Source organism: Ranitomeya variabilis, chromosome 4 (genome assembly GCF_051348905.1).
Source record: "Ranitomeya variabilis isolate aRanVar5 chromosome 4, aRanVar5.hap1, whole genome shotgun sequence".
NCBI lineage: Eukaryota > Metazoa > Chordata > Amphibia > Anura > Dendrobatidae > Ranitomeya > Ranitomeya variabilis.
Window position 1 is genome coordinate 117,167,432 of NC_135235.1, and position 21,893 is coordinate 117,189,324.

At 44.4% G+C, this 21,893-nt stretch overlaps 1 protein-coding gene across 5 annotated transcripts in view; it reads right to left on the reverse strand.

Annotated features, from left to right (window-relative positions):
• The window catches only part of SEC31B (SEC31 homolog B, COPII component), a 126,713-nt gene extending 106,391 nt beyond the window's left edge, over positions 1 to 20,322 (reverse strand). The window contains exon 1 of one of the 5 annotated variants that reach the window (XM_077259158.1): positions 19,980 to 20,322. In XM_077259158.1, the coding sequence (XP_077115273.1) occupies positions 19,980 to 20,318 (339 nt within the window). In that variant the 5' untranslated portion in view covers positions 20,319 to 20,322. The remainder of the gene's footprint in view (positions 1 to 19,979) is intronic. The other 4 variants (XM_077259163.1, XM_077259160.1, XM_077259159.1 and 1 more) reach the window with 4 other exon arrangements.
• Positions 20,323 to 21,893: the final 1,571 nt, after the last annotated feature.

The following is a 21,893-nucleotide window of genomic DNA, read 5'->3' on the forward strand; positions in this document are numbered from 1 at the left end:
GGGAGTCTTGGTGGAAGTTCCATTTCTTCATGAGGTTAAGGGGTTTTATTCCCCTTTATTTTTAATTCCAAAACCGGATGGATCATTCAGAACCATTATAAACCTTAAAAAGTTGAACACCTTCTTAGAAAATCAAACCTTTAAAATGGAGTCTATCTGATCCACCATAAAACTCCTGTTTACCCATTGCTTTATGACGGTTCTTGACCTAAAAGATGCGTATTACCATCTACCAATCTTTATAGAACATCAACAATATCTCCGCATGGCAATTATATTGAATGGAGGTATACGGCACTTTCAGTATACAGCAATGCCCTTTGGACTATCAATAGCTCCAAGAGTGTTTACTAAACTAATGTCGGAGGTAATGTCATATTTAAGGTCAAAAGACACCCTCATAATCCCATACCTAGACGACCTCTTGGTAGTGGGAAATTCCCCTTCACAATGTCGGCAACGATTGTGTGATATGATTTCATCTCTACAGAGGTTAGGGTGGTTAATAAATTGGGAAAAATCTAGGCTATTCCCAACAACGCGGCAAACATTTCTGGGGATTATATTAGACTCTATAAGCCAGAGATGTTTTCTCCCAGAAATTAAACAAATAACAGTTAGAAATAAGGTTCAGTCTGTATTAGATAAACCTCTAATTTCTTTGCGAGAAGGCATGTCCCTTCTTGGCTCCTTCACATCATGTATTCCAGCTGTTCCATGGGCTCAATTCCATTCGAGGCGTTTACAGTATGCAATTTTACATGAAGAGGTAAAATTACAAGGTCGTTTAGACGGTAATATTTCCCTTTCTAGTGAGGTAATCCAATCTCTAACCTGGTGGCTAGAACCAAGTCATCTGGTTAGAGGGGTCCCCTGGGTAGTTAAACCCTCAAACACAATATTTACAGATGCCAGTCCTAGTGGTTGGGGAGCACACTTAGGGGACCAGTTAGTCCAAGGACTATGGTCGGTTACAGAGTCAGACGACTCATCTAATAAAAGAGAGCTAAAAGCTATCCATCATGCCCTATGTGAATTCCTTCCGCAGCTACACGGAACACATACCAGAATTCTGTCAGACAACATGACATCAGTGGCTTATATCAATCATCAAGGAGGAACAAGATCAGGAACTCTCATGTCTATAGCCGAAGACATCCTAACTATAGCCGAAGAACATCTTCTGTCCCTGTCAGCGCTTCATGTCAGAGGAGTGGACAACTCAAAAGCAGACTTCCTCAGTCATCATACCCTCCACCAGGGCGAGTGGGTTCTAAATCATCGAATTTTCAAAATGATAACCGTGAGATGGGGTATACCCGAAATAGATCTCTTCGCTACAAGAGACAACAGGCAGTTAAAAAGATTCGGTTCAATGTTCCAAACCAACAACCCCGATATTCTCGATGCCCTCCAGATTCCATGGACATTTCAGAAAGCGTATGCTTTTCCTCCATTAATTCTTCTTCCAACAGTAATCAGGAAGATAAGGGAGGACAGGGCGAATATAATCCTGATTGCCCCGTTTTGGCCAAAGAGACCATGGTTTTCCCTGCTCAGAGCCATGTCCATCTCGGATCCATGGATTCTCCCAGAGGATCAGGATCTTCTCTTCCAGGGGCCCTTCAACCACCCTCATGTGAAGGGTTTACGGTTGACAGCCTGGAATTTGAGAGGCAGCTGTTAAAACTAAGAGGCTTCTCTGATAAAGTGATTGATACCTTATTGTTAAGTAGGAAAAAATCCACTACATCTATGTAAGGGTGTGGAAAAAATTCCTGAGCCTCTATCCATTGGCCCTGTCGAAAGAAATTCCTGTCTCTTCTATTTTAGAATTTCTCCAGAGAGGACGTGATTTAGGCCTTTCAGTTAGTACTTTAAAAGTACAAGTTTCTGCACTAGGGGCCTTGTATAGTCACAACGTTGCGGGTGATAGGTGGATAGCCAGATTTATTTCAGCCTGCCAGAGATCAGAACCAGTTCAAATTCCCCACTTACCTCCTTGGGATGTTAATCAAGTCCTTGAAGCCTTGACAGGTCACCCGTTTGAGCCTCTACACTCAGCTCACATTAAACACATCTCCCTCAAGACTGCTCTTCTTGTCGGTTAGTGTCGGCGAGAAGGGTGAGTGACATACAGGCACTATCAGTAGATCCTCCCTTTATGTCAATATTTCCAGATAGAATTGTCCTGAAAACAGACCCTTCCTACCTACCTAAAATGTGTACTAAATTTCATAGATCTCAAGAAATTCTTCTTCCTTCCATAATAACCCTACAAATCAGGAAGAGGGAAAAGTACCATACTTTAGATGTGAGAAGGGCTGTAATAACTTATCTAGACAGGACTAGCGCCTGGAGGAAGAGCAGGGCTCTCTTTGTTTCCTTCCAGGGTCAAAGAAAAGGAGCTGGTATTACAAAAGGCACTTTATCCTGATGGATTCGGGAGGCGATATACCTGGCCTATTCGTCTAAAGGGGAAGATCCACCTGAGACTGTAAAGGCACATTCCACCCGGGCGATAGCATCATCTTGGGCTGAGCGAGCAGAGGTTCCAATAGATCTTATATGTAAGGCCGCAACCTGGTCTTCTCCTACTACCTTCTATAGTCACTATAGACTAGATCTATCTGCCTCCACTGACTTGTGTTTCGGTAGATCAGTTCTTAACACAATAATCCCCCCAAATAACTATCTCTGAAAGTCTCTCAGTGGGTGCTGTCGTGGCGAAGAGAAAACACCAGATTACGTACCGGTAATGCTCTTTTATAGAGCCACGACAGCACCCCTTCACTTCCTTCCCATATATATTAGTTTGCATATGAGCACTGTTAAGGGTGATTGGTTCTTGTAATTATACGTAATTAAGTTAAGATGAATGATGATATAGAATTACCTACTAAAACTGGTGGGCGGTTCCTCGCAATCTCTGTAACCCAAACTGTGGGAGCGAGGGGGACCGTCCCTTTTATCTCTCCGTAGGGTTTCCTGTTCCTAGGGGCGGATCCCCTCTCTCAGTGGGTGCTGTCGTGGCTCTATAAAAGAGCATTACCGGTACGTAATCCGGTGTTTCCTTAGTATTGCACAGGCGATGGAATTCTTCCCTTTCCAGGTAATGCAAATATCACCTGGGCAATACTAAAGAAATCCTGAAAACATGACCTGTTGGTGGCTCTTGAGGACCGGAGCTGGGGAACACTGGTCTATGGGATAGCCAGCATTGTATTCGGTTTTCTCTGGAAGTCCCATAAACAATGAATTGAGCAGAGCTCAAGCATGACCACATCTGTTCCATTGAAGATCGAGCTCTGGATCTTGACATTACTGAAAGCCCCAGTGGTCCGAAACCAAACCATCAGCAAGTTTTGTAATATCCTAAGTAAAACCGTATGTCCGATAACACTGGTCAACACAAAAAAATCATCGGCAAAGGTAAGATGTCTGTTTTATGGAGTTTGATGTGCTGATTCAAAAAAATATGCCTAGTTTTGCCCTATCAAATAAAGTTTCTGAGATAGAAGTATTTTTGTTATTTCTGCATTTTCAATGTATGTATGTGGTTGAATATGAGGAAAGTGGCTATGCCATTTGCTGTTTCCATGATTTGTAGAGAACCCAAAAATCATAGTGATGACTGCTACTTTTGTTTTGTCAAACTGAAGGGCTTTTCTACAAAGAACAAACATAAGATTAATTACCCTGAACTTAAATCTGCGATTAGGCCAGTTCCACATGATGGTACCTTGCCAGTTCCTGTACCACCGTTGTCTGGATTGGCTGAAAATGAAGTAGAATATGAAGAGTATGGAGCTGAAGCTACTGGTGAAGACATGGAGACCTCAAGTAAAGATGAGTATGTACCTGATGGAGCAGCCGAGTAGCCAGAATGCTTTACTCAACATGAATTAAATTATCTCAGAGACCTTTCATTGTCAAAAGATAAAGCTGAAGTTCTTGCATCTAGATTGAAACAGAAGAATCTTCTTCATGATGATGTCAAAGTGTGTTATTACCGAAACAGAAGTAACACTTTAACACAATATTTCACAGTTGATGAACCAATGGTGTACTGTAACAATGTGAATAGCCTCTTTGAAGAACTGAATCAAGAGTATTTTGTTGCAGATTGGTGATTGTTTACTGACTCATCCCAGAGAAGTTTGAAAGCAGTGTTGAATCACAATGGAAATATGAAACCATCAATCCCTATTGCTCTCATGTCATCTAAAGGAAAGTTATGAAAATCTGTCAGTTGTTTTGGATGCTATACAATATAAGCATCATAAATGGAATATCTGTGGAAATTTGAAAGTGACCGATCTGCTAATGGGAATGTAAGGAGGTTTCACAAAATATTGTTGCTTCTTGTGTTTCTACTGTCCCATAAATACAGTAGAGCATTACGTTCATCGGGACTGGAGACAGAAACATCTATTCTCCAAGTAGAGACAACGTTCAGCATAATCCTTAAGTTGTTCCAACAAAAATCTTTCTTCCTCCACTACATATAAAGTTGGGATTGATTAAAAACTTTGTGAAAGCCATGGCAAAGAAAAATTCACAAGGGTTCCAGTACATTTCACAAATATTCTCCAGCATTTCACCACTGAAAATTGATGGTCCTCAGATCAGACAGCTTATAAGAGATGATGTGTTTGAAGGAACTCTAAATGATAAGGAATTGAGATCTTGGAAAAGCTTGATCTGTGAAAACTTCTTAGGAAAACAAAAATCTCCAGAATATGTTGAAGGTGTTGAGGAACTGCTAGATGCATACCAGTGTCTTGGATATCGCATGTCTCTGAAAATGCACTTTTTGTCTTCGCATTTAGATTTCTTCCCTCAAAATCTTGGGGATATAAGCGATGAACAAGGCGAGCGGTTTCACCAGGACATTAAAGTAATGGAACACCGCTACCAGGGTTTTTGGACTCAATTATGGTAGATTACTGTTGGATGTTATATAGGGACAACCTTGAAACATCGTATCAACGACAGTCTAATGTCAAGGACTTTTAATTTTTGCTCATATTTTGATTTCTATTTTGCATGTGAAATTATTTTGGTCCAATAAAAACTGTTTTGTAAGGTGAAGCATTATTTTCTGATATGTAGATTACTGTTTTCTTAATGTCGCCAGTATATTTCCTAAATCTTATAATAATGATGCTGCTCCATGGAAACTACACGTGCTACAGAAAAACAATATACATTTTTCAAATCAGGACAAGAAGAGGATTCAGAAAAGTACAAAATCACCTGCGATGATTATAAAAATATTTTTTTGTAGACCTGTGTAACTTAGAATTTTAGAAACATACCTTTAAATAGACAATTGATCTCAACATTTATACAAACAGATGTATATCAAGCTGGATTACAAGTAGCCAGAGCCCAAAGTAGAACAAAAACATAAATTAGTTTTGAAGGAGAGGGCCGCGCTCCTCTGCCTTCGTTTATTTACTTAGAAAATAGGCAAAACGCAGGTAGTCAATCAGGTGCATCACTCCGTCATATGACAAAACCGTACTTCAGAATCTGAGGACACTGAACTAGAAAAGACATCATGTTTTACTGCAGAAAACTGTCGAACCCTTCCTATGCCTGCCATTCCCATAAGGTAACAGAACATAAGAGGAAACATGTCAGGTTCTATACATCTGTCACCCTCCAACTAGAGCTGGGATGATGAAGATTGAACTTGGCATTTGTTGTGTGCAGCTGCGGCGATTTGACATCACAGACGACAGACACCATTCATACCTGGGATGGGGAGACTGGGCACACTGGGAGTCTATAAGCCACAGGCACCAGAGAGGGGAATTGTTCAAATAAATCACGTTTGTCATATGCCGACCCAAGGGCATAACCTCTTCTGTGGGAAATGTGCTTTTTCTGTCTCATACCAAGTAACCGCAGCAGTCAGAGATGGCCTTTATCTTATCTGCATCTGAAAAGATGAATACCTGACATTGTCTCTAAAAATCAGGACTTGGAATGTGTTCCCCGCTACTCTTTAGCCTCAAGTTCTACTTTTTTACCAAATTATTCTATTCAGTTTTTTTTTTCCGCAGCTAAATACAATTCAACTTCCGGCTTAATGTATTACTGAAAACTTACCCTTTTATAGATCCCATTATAAGGACTCATTCAGACGTCAGGTTTTCTCGTGCGAGTGATATCCATGTTCTTTAAAGGACGGCACTCGCACCTAGGAGAGTCTATGGGGTAGTTCACGTCCTATTTTTTTCTGGACAAAAGTACAGAGACTTGTCCAATATTGACTCCAGTGTCCACTCAAACTCAACGAAGAAGGCTTCCAAGTGCTGTCTGACTTCTATGTGCTGTCCGCTTTTCATGGACTGTTTGATAGGAGAAGCTTGAGAAACGTCCATCAGTTGTTTTCCTTTTCATCGAAGAAACACTGACCAAAGTGATGACTCTGATCAAAAACATTGATGAAACTCGGACATTTTTTTTTTTTTTTAAATCACTGACGTGTGAATGAGCCCTAATGCATTGGCTACTCTATATTCTTTTCTTGTATTTAAGGCTTGCTCACACTGGCGTATAACACGGCCGAGCACTGAGTGATGTTTTATCGGACAGCTCAGCCCAATGTTATACTATGGGACAGTGCCGGTCTGCGATGAATTTCTCATGCTGATTCGGCATAAGAAGACTATCGCTGTGGGTGCATCTAATGATCGGATCACGCACACCCAGAAAGGTCTATGGGTGCGTGTGAATCTCTGGACTTCACGTGGATGTCATCAGAGTGCAGTCCGACATCCGCAGACAAAGAGAATGGAGAAATTAAGTTCTCCGTCTTCTCCGCACCTGTGGTATGATTCTCTCATACGAGAGGATTGGATCACAGTAAGGTGACTCAGATCAAACTCTGACAGAGTTTGATCCAAGTGTTATTAGCATGATTGTCCCGATTGAGAATCAATGGCCGCGTGACTCTGCCCTTAAAAGGGTTATCCTCTTATATGTCATAGACTCAGAAAATAACACAATGGGCTTTTAATTACCCTCCTCCGATACAGTGACGTCTCTCCATTGCTACTCCGGTCTTTGTTGATTAGCTGCAGAGGTGATATCACGCCTACAGAGCTTATAACTGCTGCCATCAATCACTAGGTTCCACAGTTCTGATATAGATGGCACAAGTCATTAAGCCTAGTTAAGAGGTTCCAGCACTGTAGATGTGACGCAACTGCTGCAGCCAATCAACTAAGACACAAAGATTGGAGGACAGGCATCACTGGACCTGGGGCAGGGGAATAAAAGTTCAGTTTGTTATTTTATGTAGAATACAAGATAAACAGGACAAACCCTCTAAAGAGGTTCCACCATCCTTAATGTCATCTAGATTAAATAATTTATAATAGGTGAGCTCAGTGCAGCATATTGTTGGCATTGTTTTCATTTTTTTTTTTTAAATTGGGACCATACCTGACTTATTGACCCAGCATCCATATTGAATCACACGAGGGAGCTCTGAAAGTAGGTTTAGGCCTGGGCAGAGAGCACAGGCAAATAAACAACTGGTGCAACATTTCGTATCGGCCACCCAATACAGAAGTCAAATTATCCACGAGCTGTGGACACCCATTAGAGCTATGAATCAGGGACTATTAGACTGTTCCTAAACGAGACAATGCATATTCATAGAGTCATGGAAATTGAGGAGTCGGAGGTTTAGCTTACTGACTGCACAGCCCTGGCAGGGGAGTCAACACATTGTTTTTTTTTGTCATTAGTATTTTGTGCTTTGCATAGTTCTTGTTGTGAACCAGACCCCAGAGGACAATCAAAGAGGCCACAACGGTTTATCCCTCTCCCATAGTGATAGTTCTGCTTCAGGTCACTTGTTTTATCTATTGCATTATTCCGATGTCCTGTTGTGTATAAATATGTGATTCTTCAGATTTTTTGTTATTCTATGCCTGATGAAAAGACCTGAGTAGTCCTGAAAGCTTGCAATTTGTTACCATCTTTTCAGTCAGCCATTAACCCCCTTCTGACGTCGGGATAGTATGTCCGACGTCAGAAGCTCCGCTTTGAGGTGGGCTCCAGCTGTGACAGCAAATTCTTCCACGCATGCTTCGTTTCAAAAGACGGAACCCGTCGCTGGATTCCTGCTTTTGACAGTCAGCGAGTCACTGAGCGATTTTCCGACGTGCAGAAAAAACGTTCCGCTGAACGTTTTCTCCGCCCGACGGACAGCGATTTTCCGACGGATCCAGTGCACGACGGATGAAACGGATGGCCATCCATCACAATTCGTTGCAAGTCTATGGGAAAAAACAGGATCCAGCAGAAAAATTTGCTGGATCCTGTCTTTTCAAAAATCGTTGGATTGTGACGGGAGCTCAAAGACGGAAGTGTGAAAGAGGCCTTAATGATCCAATTAGCAGTCATGTTTACATGGGCTGATGACGGAGCACGTGCCTTCCCTGATTGTCGGTCCGTGAAAAGTGGCCTTAAATGGTTAATAACTTCACATACTAACAACCTTCCTACAAGTGGATTTTTTACATGTCATTCCTGTGACAGATCGCTGGCTGCCACCCATTGGTAATCTAAATAATGGAACCCCCCTTCCATCTACCAGTGATTTCAGCATCTTTATTTAACTCTTTATGTACCATTGTATTAGGTTGATTACTAAACATCGGGCTTGGCATTATCTATCTATCTATGGATCTATCCATCTATAGATCTACCTGTGTGTGTAAACATTATTCTTCAATGGAGTATGCAAATGAAGAGGTTGGACAAGAAATTACATCACAGTTCTTTTTTTTTTGTTAACTAATAGATCTTTATTTAACCTACAAAAACGCATGAAAATCTGCATCAAATCTGCGCGTTTTTTTACCTACGTTTTCTGCCAAGAGATGCAGAATCTGAGCAGAAAATTCCACAGGCAAATCTGCAACGTGTACACATACGGTCCACTTTCCTGAAAGTGAAAACCCCTTTGGCAAAGCCGATTCCCCACTAACATTACCCAATAGAAAAAGAAATAATTAATGTTCATCAGCTGCCATTTTTTGATGGCACAGTTTCATTCAAGTTTCCCTGCTTTTTCCACAGTGACAGCTGCACTTCCAGCCAGTTGGCTGCAGGAGTCGTCACTTAGGACCCAACTCCTTGTCAACTGGTCACGAACCTCTCATCAGAATCAGTGGTCCACTTCTGTCACTGCCGCCAGCTTGTGAAGTTGGCGTTAATGACATCACATTTAAAAACAAAAGGATCCTATCCCGAGTATTGTGGACAATACGGAAGTGACAAAACAAGGTGACGACCAGACAATGGTAACACTACAAACAATGGACGCCATACAGTAGTCAAAAGCCACATGCAGATGACACTAATTTGGGGTCTACTGATACATGGTCTCAGATAACTGAGTCAACAATGAAGAGTCCGCAAACCTGCAAGGTAACCTGTGATGGTGGAGTACGGCACAGCGGTGGTTATCAAGCTTGGACCCCCCCTCAAATGCTATTATTCATAAAGGACTTAGGCCTCCTTCAAACTAGCGTCGTGCACTGCATGTCGCTATGCGTCGTTCTGTAGAAAAAACGCATCCTGCAAAATTGCTTGCAGGATGCGTTTTTTATCCATAGACTTGAATTAGCGACGCATTGCCACACGTCGCAACCGTCGTGTGACGGTTGCGTCGGACCGTCGGCACAAAAAAAGTTGCATGTAACTTTTTTGTGCATCGATCTTTTCCGACCGCGCATGTGCTGCCGGATCTCCGCCCCGCCTCCCCGCACATCACAATGGGGCAGCGGATGCGATGTAAAACAGCATCCGCTGCCCCTGTTGTGCGGCGCTTCCACACTATGCGTCGCTGCGCTGCAACGTCGCATAGCGACGTGCAGTGCACGACGCTAGTGTAAAAGTAGCCTTAGTCGCTTTCCACAACCTTTACTAGGAGCCATTCACATGTTCTGCGTTACTGATCAGTACCACCGCATTCTCGCGTGATGTACCCACACTGTACATCCAGGGGTCCTCACGTGCTGGGTTGTAGCGGTATTCTTACATACAAGCATTGCTTTTATACAGAGGAGTATACAGCCATAATACACAAAGTTATCAGGCCAAGGTTTGTCCATAAAATGGCTATGTACAGGATCCATGCATGCCGCAATGCCAGAAGCTAGGTCATTTCAGGTTAGGGTACATTCACAATGTCTCTGCACTGAATGGCAGATGTACGGTATATGCCAGCAGAGGTCCCAACCTATATTTCAGTTGGCCGTCACGGTGGCATACAGTGGCATATCTCACCGGTCTCAACAAAATATGTATTTGACACAGCATACTTTTTTTGGTATACTATGCATGTATATACACACAGACAGACATACCAGCACAACAGAGGGCAAAATACCATGTATTTAACAGTCAGATGGATCAAGGAAACGAATGTATCGGACATTTATGTTGGGTGCTTTTCCAATGCAGATGTAAAATTAGTGTGAATTCAGTCTTAAACGGCGCCCTCAAAAGTAGCCTCCTTGATTGCCTAGAGGCAGAGTCCAGTGAAAACGCTGGGTGCCCACTAATGTCTGGTCACTCTGTAAGGAAAACAGAAGCCAACATGGGGTTTCCCCCAACTAGGGGTGGGCATCAAAACACCGGATTACGTACCGGTAATGCTCTTTTATAGAGCCACGACAGCACCCACTTGAGAGAGGGGATCCGCCCCTTAGGAACAGGAAACCCTATGGAGAGAATAAAAGGGGCGGTCCCCCTCGCTCCCACAGTTGGGTTACAGAGAATGAGAGGAACCGCCCACCAGTATTAGTAGGCAATCCAATATCATCGTTTATCTTTAGTTAACATAAGTATAGCTAACTACAAGAACCATTCACCCTTATCAGTGCTCATATATAAAATTTACTTATTAGGGAGGGAAGTGAAGGGGTGCTGTCGTGGCTCTATAAAAGAGCATTACCGGTACGTAATCCGGTGTTTTCTCTTCGCCACGACAGCACCCACTTGAGAGACTTACAGAGATAGTCATTTGGGAGGGATCACCGTGTTAAGAACAGATCTACCGAAAGACAAGTCAGATGAGGAAGACAAGTCCAATCTATAGTGAGTATAGAAGGTAGTAGGAGAAGACCAAGTTGCGGCCTTACATATCAGTTTTATTGGAACCTCTGCTCTCTCAGCCCAGGATGAAGACATCGCCCGGGTAGAGTGTTCTTTTACAGTCTCGGGCGGATTCTCCCCTTTTGCTGAATAGGCCAGACAATTTGCGTCCGAAATCCATCGAGACAACGTGTTCTTCGTGACACCAGAACCTTTCTTGTGGCCCTGGAAGGAAACAAAGAGAGCCCTGCTCTTCCTCCAGGGGTTAGTTCTGTCTAGGTAAGCTATTACTGCTCTTTTAACATCTAAAGTATGGTACCTTTCCTCTTCCTGATTTGTGGGATTACTTATAGAAGGAAGGAAGGAAGATCTCTTGGGATCTGTGAAACTTGGTCCGTACTTTAGGTACGTAAGAAGGGTCTGTTTTTTAAGACAATCCTATCCTGGAAAATTGACAGAAGGGAAGGATCTATCGATAATGTCTGAATATCGCCTACTCTTCTGGCTGATACTAAAGCAACAAGGAAAGCTGTTTTAAGAGTAACATACTTTATATGGGCTGAGTGTATAGGCTCGAATGGTCCCCGTTAGGGCCTCTAGAACTAGATTAAGATCCCATGGTGGTAAGTGGGGAATCTGGATTGGTTCTGCCCGTTGGCATGCTGAGATGAACCGTGCTACCCATCTGTCTCCTGCAATATTGTGACTATACAGAGCTCCTAGAGCAGAAACCTGCACTTTTAGTGTACTGACCGATAAGCCTAAGTCACGTCCTTTCTGAAGAAATTCTAAAATTGCAGAAATAGGAATTTCTTCTGATAGAGCTGCAGGGTAGAAAGTTAGAAATTTTTTCCCCCATATTCTCACATATATGGTTGTTGTAGACCTCTCTCTACTAAGTAGAAGGGTATCAATCAATCAATCTCTCTGAAAACCTCCTTAGTTTTAATAGTTGCCTTTCAAACACCAGGCTGTCAACCGTAGGCCCTTCACATGAGGGTGGTTGAAGGGACCCTGAGAGAGAAGGTCCTGAGTCTCTGGAAGGATCCATGGATCTGCAACCGACATGGCCCTGAGGCACGAAAAACATGGCCTCTTGGGCCAGAATGGTGCTATTAGGATTATGCTCACTTTGTCTTCCCTTATCTTCCTGATTACGGTCGGAAGGAGTATTAATGGAGGGAAGGCATAAGCTTGTCGGAATGTCCATGGAACTTGGAGAGCATTTAGGATATCTGGGTTGTCGGACAGGAACAATGAAGCAAACTTTTTGACCTGTCTGTTGCCTCTTGTTTCAAACAGGTCTATGTCGGGGGTGCCCCCCTTCTTGGCTATCATCTTGAAGATATGCCGACTGAGTTCCCACTCTCCTTGGTGGAGAGTGACGGCTGAGGAAATCTGCCTTCGAATTTTCCACTCCTCTGACATGCAATGTCGACCAAGACCGGAGATGTATCTCGGCCATAGATAGGATCTTGTCTGTTATAGACATGAGAGTTCCCGATTGGGTTCCTCCTTGATGGTTTATATATGCAACGGATGTCATGTTGTCTGACAGTATCCTTGTGTGAGTTCCGTGTAACTGTGGAAGGAATTTACATATGGCATGATAAACTGCTTTCAGCTCTCTTTCATTAAAGAAATCCTTCGACTCACTAAGAGACCATTGGCTCTGAACTATCTGGTCTTCCAAATGTGCTCCCCAACCAGTAGGACTGGCGTCAGAAAAAATTATTCTTGAAGGTTTATTCACCCAGGGGACTCCACCGATCAGATGGTCTGGTTCTAACCACCAGTGGAGAGACTCTAACACATTTAATGGGAGGCAGAGGCGACTACTCAAATGGCCTTGCAATTTTTCATCTTCCCGTAAAATTGTGTATTGTAACCGCCTAGCGTGAAACTGAGCCCATGCAACCACCGGAATATATGATGTAAAGGAACCCAAAAGAGACATACCTTCTCTAAGGGAAATTACCGGGTTATTAATAACTGATTGTACTATCTTTTTTATTTTTAACTGTTTGGATTCTGGGAGGAAGCATCGCTGACATTCAGAGTCTAGGATAAGACCCAGAAATGTCTGACGGGTTGTTGGAGATAATCTGGATTTTTCCCAGTTAATTAACCATCCCATTTCCTGTAGAGATGAGATCGTATCAGATAGGGGCTGTTCACATTGTGAGGGGGAGTTTCTTACCACCAGAAGGTCATCTAAATATGGAACTATGAGGGTATCTTTTAATCTTAAAAACGACATTACTTCCGACATTAGAAAAGACTCCGGGAGCTATTGACAGTCCGAAGGGCATTGCTGTGTATTGAAAATGACGTATTTGCCCCTTGATCATGATTGCTACACGCAGATATTGCTGATGTTCAATATAAATTGGTAGATGGTAATATGCATCTTTTAGGTCGAGGACTGCCATAAAGCACCCAGGGAATAGAAGTTTTACTGTGGACCTAATTGATTCCGTCTTGGAGGTTTGATTTACTAGAAAGAGATTCAATTTTTTTTTTTTTTTTTTTTAAGATTTATTATAGCCCTATATGATCCGTCAGGCTTTGGGATCAAAAATAAAGGGGGGTAAAAACCTTTTCCCCTCTGATGGAACGGAACTTCCACTAATACTCTCTTGGATAGGAGATGAATTATTTCCTGTTCCAAAAATTGTTGTTGGGCTTCAGACTTTAAAGAAGTCAATAGGAATGAGTCCGGAGGGACTCGGGCAAACTTTAATTTTAAGTCTAAAGTTATGAGGCTAGTCGCCCAGGAGTTATATGTAACTGCACACCATTGTGTGGTGAAAAAGGACAATCTGCCACCTACTGGCAAATCTGCACTAACGCGGTTTGTCTTCCATTTTAAATGGACGTTTCCCGAAAAAGGTGCCTCTTTGTTTGTTATCTCTATTGGCCCAGCGGTCTTGGTTTTTAAAATCCCTTTTATTAAGGATGGGTCTTCGGAATGCTCTCCTATAAGATGGAAAAAGCTATTAGGGAATCCCTTTTCTCTTTCACCCGCCTTAGTTAGAATCTCATCTAACTTTGTACCAAAAAGGTACTCACCCTGGCATGGAAGGCCACATAATTTGATTTTTGTTTGGGCGTCTCCCTTCCAACCTTTTTAGCCACAGGGCGCGACGGGCCGCGTTAGTGAGGCTTGCTGACTTGGCAGCCAACCTGATAGAGTCTGCAGATGAGTCCGCTAAAAATGCTGTAGCGCCTCTGATTAGGGTTAAAGAAGAGATCAGTTTTTCTCTAGACAGGCCCCCTTTTTAGACCTTCCTCCAGGTCATTAAGCCAGACTAACATGGACTTTGCCGTACATGTAGCTGATATAGCCGGTTTGAATGCCCCAGTACATGATTCCCATGCCCGTTTTAACAAAGAGTCAGCTTTGCGATCTAGGGGGTCTTGTAAGGAACCAGAATCTTCCACAGGCAGCAAGGATTCTTTGGACATTGCCACCGCTGCGTCTACCTTCGGGGCTTTAACCCACGCAGACATGTCCTTATCCTTAAAGGGATAACGCATCTTTGATGACGATGGTAATCCTCTGCCCCTGACTCTCCCATTCTTTTTTAACCAGATCCTTGATTGGTGTTATTACGGGAAAGGTAGGCCTTTTCTTTTCTGACAATCCTGCGATCATTATATCTTGCGGTGTCCTAAGGTCTTTACTTTCTTTTATACCCACGGTGTTAAATACAGACCTGACAAGATTATCTATACTGTCTGTAGGAAAGCACATATCTTGCTCCCCTTTCGAGGAATTATATTCCAGGGACACATCCGTATCTTCCTTATCAGAAGAATGATCTGATCTTGGAGAATTATACTTCCTGCTCTTAGTTTTAGGAATACTTTCTGAACTACGGAACGCTCGTAACTCGTCCCTGATCATTCTCAATACAGACATAACACATTTTCTTTGTGTAATTATCCGGGAGGGGCTGGGTACATAAGGCACATTGTCTGTGCTTCGATTTCGATCTTTTTTGTCTTGGGTATATAAATAAGAGGGGCCATGATTAGCTTAATAGGGAGGGTACACACTCACCCCAGTGAAGCAGATGGTCAAGGTACCGGCCGTAGAGGAGGAGATGCAAGCACAGGCTGAGGATGAAGATCGGTCAGATCTCTTCTCTTTTGTGCTCTTTGAGGAGGATTTTCGACCGCTGCATGCGCTGCTGCGAGGGAAGTTAGCTGTGACCTCTGAAAGCACCGCTGAGTCCCGAGGTGGCGTCGCCCTGCTTGGACGCCGAGGAATCAGAGCCGGCGTCATTCAATGCTGGGCGCAGCCATCTTCTTCCTGTTGAACCCGGAAGTCCTCACCACTTCCGGGTCGCGGCCATCTTGGATCTTGTGTGCACTGCCCGGCGTCATCTCTCCTCTGCTCTCGCCCTGGACGCTTCCACATCACCTCCAGGGGAGCCAAATGGCAGCTACACACTCGCGCATATCGCTAGCAGCAGCGTCGCGCATCGGAGCATGAATATCTGCCGCAGGCCCGCTGATGCGTCCTCCTGCCCGTGATCCATGTGACCTCCTGCCCTGGCCTCACGGAGCCTGCCAGCAGAGGGGGGAAAACTGACACCAGGACCCCCGACGCTGCTTCCAGCACTGGAGCCCCTGCCGTCCTCACAGGTAAACCGCACAGGCGGCATCCAGGCTAGGTATCCTCTTCTCCATGGGTTCCCTTAGGAACAGGAAACCAACTGTGGGAGCGAGGGGGACCGCCCCTTTTATTCTCTCCATAGGGTTTCCTGTTCCTAAGGGGCGGATCCCCTCTCTCAAGTGGGTGCTGTCGTGGCGAAGAGAAAAAAACAACCATAAAGGAACAATTCGTAGTCTGACCTGATCAAAAGGTCCATAGCACTATAACAATTCATACATCTAGATAAGACACGCTAGAAAAATGGGTCCTCCGCAAGAAAGCTGTAATATGAAATAAAGAAAGAGATACAAACTGGTACTGTGTAATTTGCTAGAACTGTTCGCCTGCCCCTCGGGGTGGCGAGAACGCTGTGCGTTTACACAGTGACCGCAGTCATTACTATGTCACGTCCTCATCATTGCTCCAGAAGCAGTAAACTCCTGACAATAAAGATAATATTCATCGGGGAGAATTCATCGGCAGGCGCCCGCGCTGTAAATATTTAAAAAAAAAAACTGGTGTGGGTTTCCCTGTATTTTCAATAACCAGCCAGGCAAAACTCACAGCTGGGGGCTCCAACAAGGCTGGTAATCAAGCATAGAGGGGTCACATGCCTTATTTTTTAATTATTTACATGAATATTTTTAAAAATGGCATGGGGTCCCCCCATTTTTGACAACTAGCCTTGCTAAAGCAGAAAACTCGGAACTGGTACTCTCAGGCTGGTAAGTGGCCATGGATTTTGCCCACCCCTTCCCCCAGACTAAAAAAATAGCAGCCCGCAGCCACCCAGAAATGGCACATGTATTACATGCGCCAATTCTGGCGCTTTGCCCGGCTCTTCCCACTTGCCCTGTAGCGGTGGCAAGCGGGGTTCATATTTGTGGGGTTGTTGTAACCTTTGCACTGTCAGGTGGCATCAAGCCCATGGATTAGTAATGGAGAGGCATCTATAAAACACTTATCCATTATTAATGCTATAGTTATATTGTAATATAATATATATATATATATATATATATATATAAAATATATAATATATAGAATACAGTCCTTTATTTGAAATAAAACAGAACACACTTTCCCATTTTTAATTTAAAACCAACAAACACAGTTATACTCACCTAACGCCTAATTCCACTGAATCTCTCGTCTCCTGTAATAAAACAAAAATCAAAAACAACATCTCTCACCTGTCTGTCCCACGCCGTAATCCATGTCTGGGGGATAAACAGTTTTCAACCTGGACGGTGCGAAGATGCGACTGTCCAGGCTGAGAACCACTGGTGAATGAGCTGCTACGAGTGCAACATCAGTGCCAGCTGTGACGTCATCGAGGTTACCGCCAGTCACTGAGGCTGCATTTCCAGCCGGGCTGAACTGCGGTGACTTAGGTGAGATCCCCGCTAGCACCGCGAGAAAGTCTCACCGCAGTCCAAATTCACCGCAGTGGAATTCTCCCGGTGAACTCGCCTCTGCACCGTGAGACTTTCTCATGGTGCTAGCAGGGATCTCACCGAAGTCACCGCAGTTCAGCCCAGCTGGGAACGGAGCTTCAGTGACCGGCAGTAACCTTGATGACGTCACCGCCGGTCACTGACGCTGCGCTCGTTACATGTCATTCATCAATGGTTCTCTACCTGGACAGTCGAATCTTGGCTCCGTCCAGGTTGAAAACTATTAGGATTTTTCCGCACTGATTTTGATAAATCCGCAGGGCAAAAACACTGCGTTTTTCCTGCGGATTTATCGCGGTTTTACTGCGGATTTACTGCGGTTTTTGTGCGGATTCTACTGCGGTTTTACACCTGCGGTTTTTTAATATAGAGCAGGTGTCAAACCGCTGTGGATTCCACACAAAGAATTGACATGCTGTGGAAAAAAAACCGCAGCGTTTCCGCGTGTTTTTTTCCGCAGCATGTGCACAACGGTTTTTGTTTTCCATAGGTTTACATTGTACTGTACACCGCATGGAAAACTGCAACGTGTGCACATGGCCTTAATCCCCCAGACATGGAATACAGCGTGGGACAGAATGACAGACAGGTGAGGTACATTGTTGTTTTTTATTTTTGTTTCATTCCAGGAGACGAGAGATTCAGTGAAATTAGGTGTTAGGCTGGTATAATTGTGTTTACTATTTTTACATAAAAAAAGGGAAAGTGTGTTGTTTTCATTTCAAATAAAAGACTTTATTCTGGCTGTGTTTATTTACCATACCAATATAGGATTAGCAATGGATAAGGGTCTTATAGATGCCTCTCCATTACTAATCTGTGGGCTTGATGTCACCTGACAGTGCAAAAATGAAATTAATCCCACAAATATGAACTCCACTTGCCACCGCTACAGGGCAAGTAGGAAGAGCCGGGCAAAGCGCAAAAATTGGCGCATCTAAGACTACTTTCACACTAGCGTTGTGTGACGTACGTCGCAATGCGTCGTTTTGGAGAAAAAACGCATCCTGCAAAGTTGCCCGCAGGATGCATTTTTTTCTCCATAGACTTGCATTAGCGACGCATTGCGCCGTATGGCCACACATCGCATCCGTTGTGCGACGGTTGCGTCGTGTTTTGGCGGACCGTCGGCACAAAAAAACATTCCATGTAACTTTTTTTTGTGCGTCGCGTCCTCCATTTTCGACCGCGCATGCGCGGCCGAAACTCCGCCCCCTCCTCCCCGGACATTACAATGGGGCAGCGGATGCGTTGAAAAACTGCATCCGCTGCCCCCGTTGTGCATTTACTTCACAAAGTGCGTCGGTACGTCGGGCCGACGCATGGTGACAGCCCCGTACCGACGCTAGTGTGAAAGTAGCCTTAGGCTGCCGTCACACTAGCAGTATTTGGTCAGTATTTTACATCAGTATTTGTAAGCCAAAACCAGGAGTGGGTGATAAATGCAGAAGTGGTGAATATGTTTCTATTATACTTCTCCTCTAATTGTTCCACTCCTGGTTTTGGCTTACAAATACTGATGTAAATTACTGACCAAATACTGCTAGTGTGACGGCAGCCTAATAGATGCGCCTTTTCTGGGCAGTTGCGGGCTGCTATTTTTAAGGCTGGGGGGGGGAGGTTAATATCCAAGGCCCCTTACCAGCCTGAGAATACCAGACTCCAGCTGTAAGCTTTACCAAGGTTGGTTGTCAAAAATGGGGGGAACCCCACGTTTTTTTTTCTTATTACTTATTTAAATAATTAAAATACACAGCGTGGGGGACCCCTCTATTCTTGATAGCCAACCTTGCTAACGCTGACAGCTGAGGGTTGCAGCCCCCAGCTGTGAGTTTTGCCTGGCTGGTTATCAAAAATATAGGTGAACCCATGCAGTTTTTTTTTTATTATTATTTTTTTACAGAGCAGGAGCGGCTGATGAATATTCCCCATCAGCCGTTCCTGCTCTCATAGTTATTAGCGGCAGCAGGTGTCGGCTGATGGGAGCAGTAGTCCCATCAGCCGACACCAGTGACCGTAGGTAAACTGTATACCGCTCACAATGTCATTTGACAGCGTAGGAACCACGGCTGTCTGACTGGTGCTGATGATTTTACCACCGATCAGAAGCAGTGTTTGCTGCGCTGTCATGCGCATGGGGCATGGGACCCCCATTCTTGTGATGAGCGGGGGTCCAAGCAGTGGAGGGCCGGTAATCACACACTTATGACGTCTCCTGTGGACAGGTGATAAGACATATCCGGCATGGACGGACACGAGCACAGGCCGGGGGTCGGGACGGACACGAGCACAGGCCGGGGGTTGGGACGGCTGCGCTGCCTCTATATGGTGCAGTCAGTCTGGATTATCAGATGGCAGCTCTCTGTCCTGTCCTGGCTGATGGAGGGCCTGTCACCAGCAGCTCTCCTGACAGCCACTGATGGCACAGCTGTGCCCATGTTTTGGGGGCAGAGCCTGTATGCCATGGATACACCCTGCCTGGCATCATGTTTACCACTCTACTACCGAGGAGGCAGCGCTGCCCTCCTGTGCTCTGGTACAGCCCTCCACACACCGGGGTCACTGCACTCACGTCTCTCTGCCATGCCAAGTACATGGCACTGCCCCCCTCTACCACCCCAGTGCCAGGCCTGGAATACGTCACTTGTGGTCAGCACAACTCCGAAGTAGCTAGGTGTGAACTCCCGTCATCCTCACACCCCGCCCTCCCCTCCGGTGCTGCGGCTTACCGGTGACGGTGAATCACTTGTCCAGGCTGGGGTCTTTACGGCGGCCGGAGCGGGACGTACCGAAGAGAACGCGTAGCTGCACACAGCACCCACCCGCTGCCCAGTCCGCGCTGTCTGCCGGGGCTGGCGGGTCAAGGCCAAGGGAGGAGGAGGAGGAGCAGCTGCTGCCATCTGCTGGTTCCCAGGCTGCACTACACGCAGAGCTCGCATCCCGGCAGCAGGCGCTCCCTGTAAATAACGCAGCCGAGATGTGACCAGTTTTCTAGAGAAAACCGCTTCAGGAAACGCTTCTTCTTTGAGGAGGTTTTGGAAGAGTTTTTCCTTTCCAAATTGTTTCATGTAGAGATTTTGAATAATTTTTTTACAACAGAGATTTTTGCATTTTTTTTCATTTGAAGGGGTTTTCTTCAGGATCTTCAAAGACGTGACCTGCGCTTTTATCACCAGGCGTTTTTCAAAACCTCTGCGGGTATATGGACGCTGTCTTTAAGACACCGGCGTATGCCGCATCTTTTTTGAAGCACAAGATGGTGTTTCCCTGAATCGATTTTTCTTCCTGACGTCCATACAGACATATTTCTCCAGCCTCCATCTTTTTCTTAGATTCCATATATAAGTCAGTGGCGACTTCAGGTGCGGACATAGAGAGAAGCAGGCCCCTGTGCCAGAACGATGGACCCTTTCCAATCCAATAGCTCCTCATAATGCACAATCCCACGTTTTGGAGTGGCCCCTTACCTCTTGGGGCCACTCCAATCCTGTGTCCGCCCCTGGCCAGCTTCCACCAGAAGAATGGTCACTACTTTTCGTCGTTGGACACTTTTCTTCATGTTCATCGCTTTTGGCGGCTGTTTAGCGCTTTTTCAGGGGAGTTGCAGGTGGAATCCATTGTCAGACTTGTGTACATATCCTTCAGGAAAAATATGGTCAAAAAACCTTCATATGAACACCAAAGAGGATTCCCTAAAGAAATGAACTGGAAGAGATTTCCAATATTACTTGTGAGAAAAAAAATGTTAAAAATAAAAACGCGATTTTTAGGAATGTTCACAGAATTGGGCCCATTTCTGAATGCGATAAATATGAACTGTGCTGGATACGATCCAGAGCAGGTAGCCGTTTTCCTCATCAGCGCCCCATCTGGAGGACTAAAGAATAACATCTCCATCCAGTAGGGTGGCGCTCTCACTTACAGTTGTGCTCAAAAGTTTACATACCCCGGCAGAATTTTTACTTTCTTGGCCTTTTTTCAGAGCATATGAATGATAACACCAAAAAATTTTCTCCACTCTTGGTTAGTGGTTGGGTGAAGCCATTTATTGTCAAACTACTGTATTTTCTGTTTTTAAATCATAATGACATCCCAAACATCCAAATGACCCTGATCAAAAGTTCACATACCCCATTTCTTAATACCGTGTATTGCCCCCTCTAACATCAATGACAGCTTGATGTCTTTTGTGGTAGTTGTGGATGAGGTTCTTTATTTTCTCAGATGGTAAAGCTGCTCACTCTTCTTGGAAAAAAAGCCTCCAATTCCTGTAAATTTCTGGGTTGTCTAGCATGACCTGTGCACTTGAGATTTCCCCAGAGTGGCTCAATGATATTGAGGTCAGGAGACTGAGATGGCCACTCCAGAAACTTCACTTTGTTTTGCTGTAGCCAATGACAGGTCGACTTGGCCTTGTGTTTTGGATCCTTGTCATGTTGGAACGTCCAAGTACATCCCACGCGCAGCTTCCGGGCTGATGATTGCAAATTTGCCTCCAGTATTTTTTACTGATAACGTGCTGCATTCATCTTTCCTTCAACGTTGACCAAGTTTCCTGTGCCTTTGTAGCTCACACATTCCCAAAACATCAGGGATCCACCTCCATACCTCCATGCTTTACAGTAGGAATGGTGTTCTTTTCA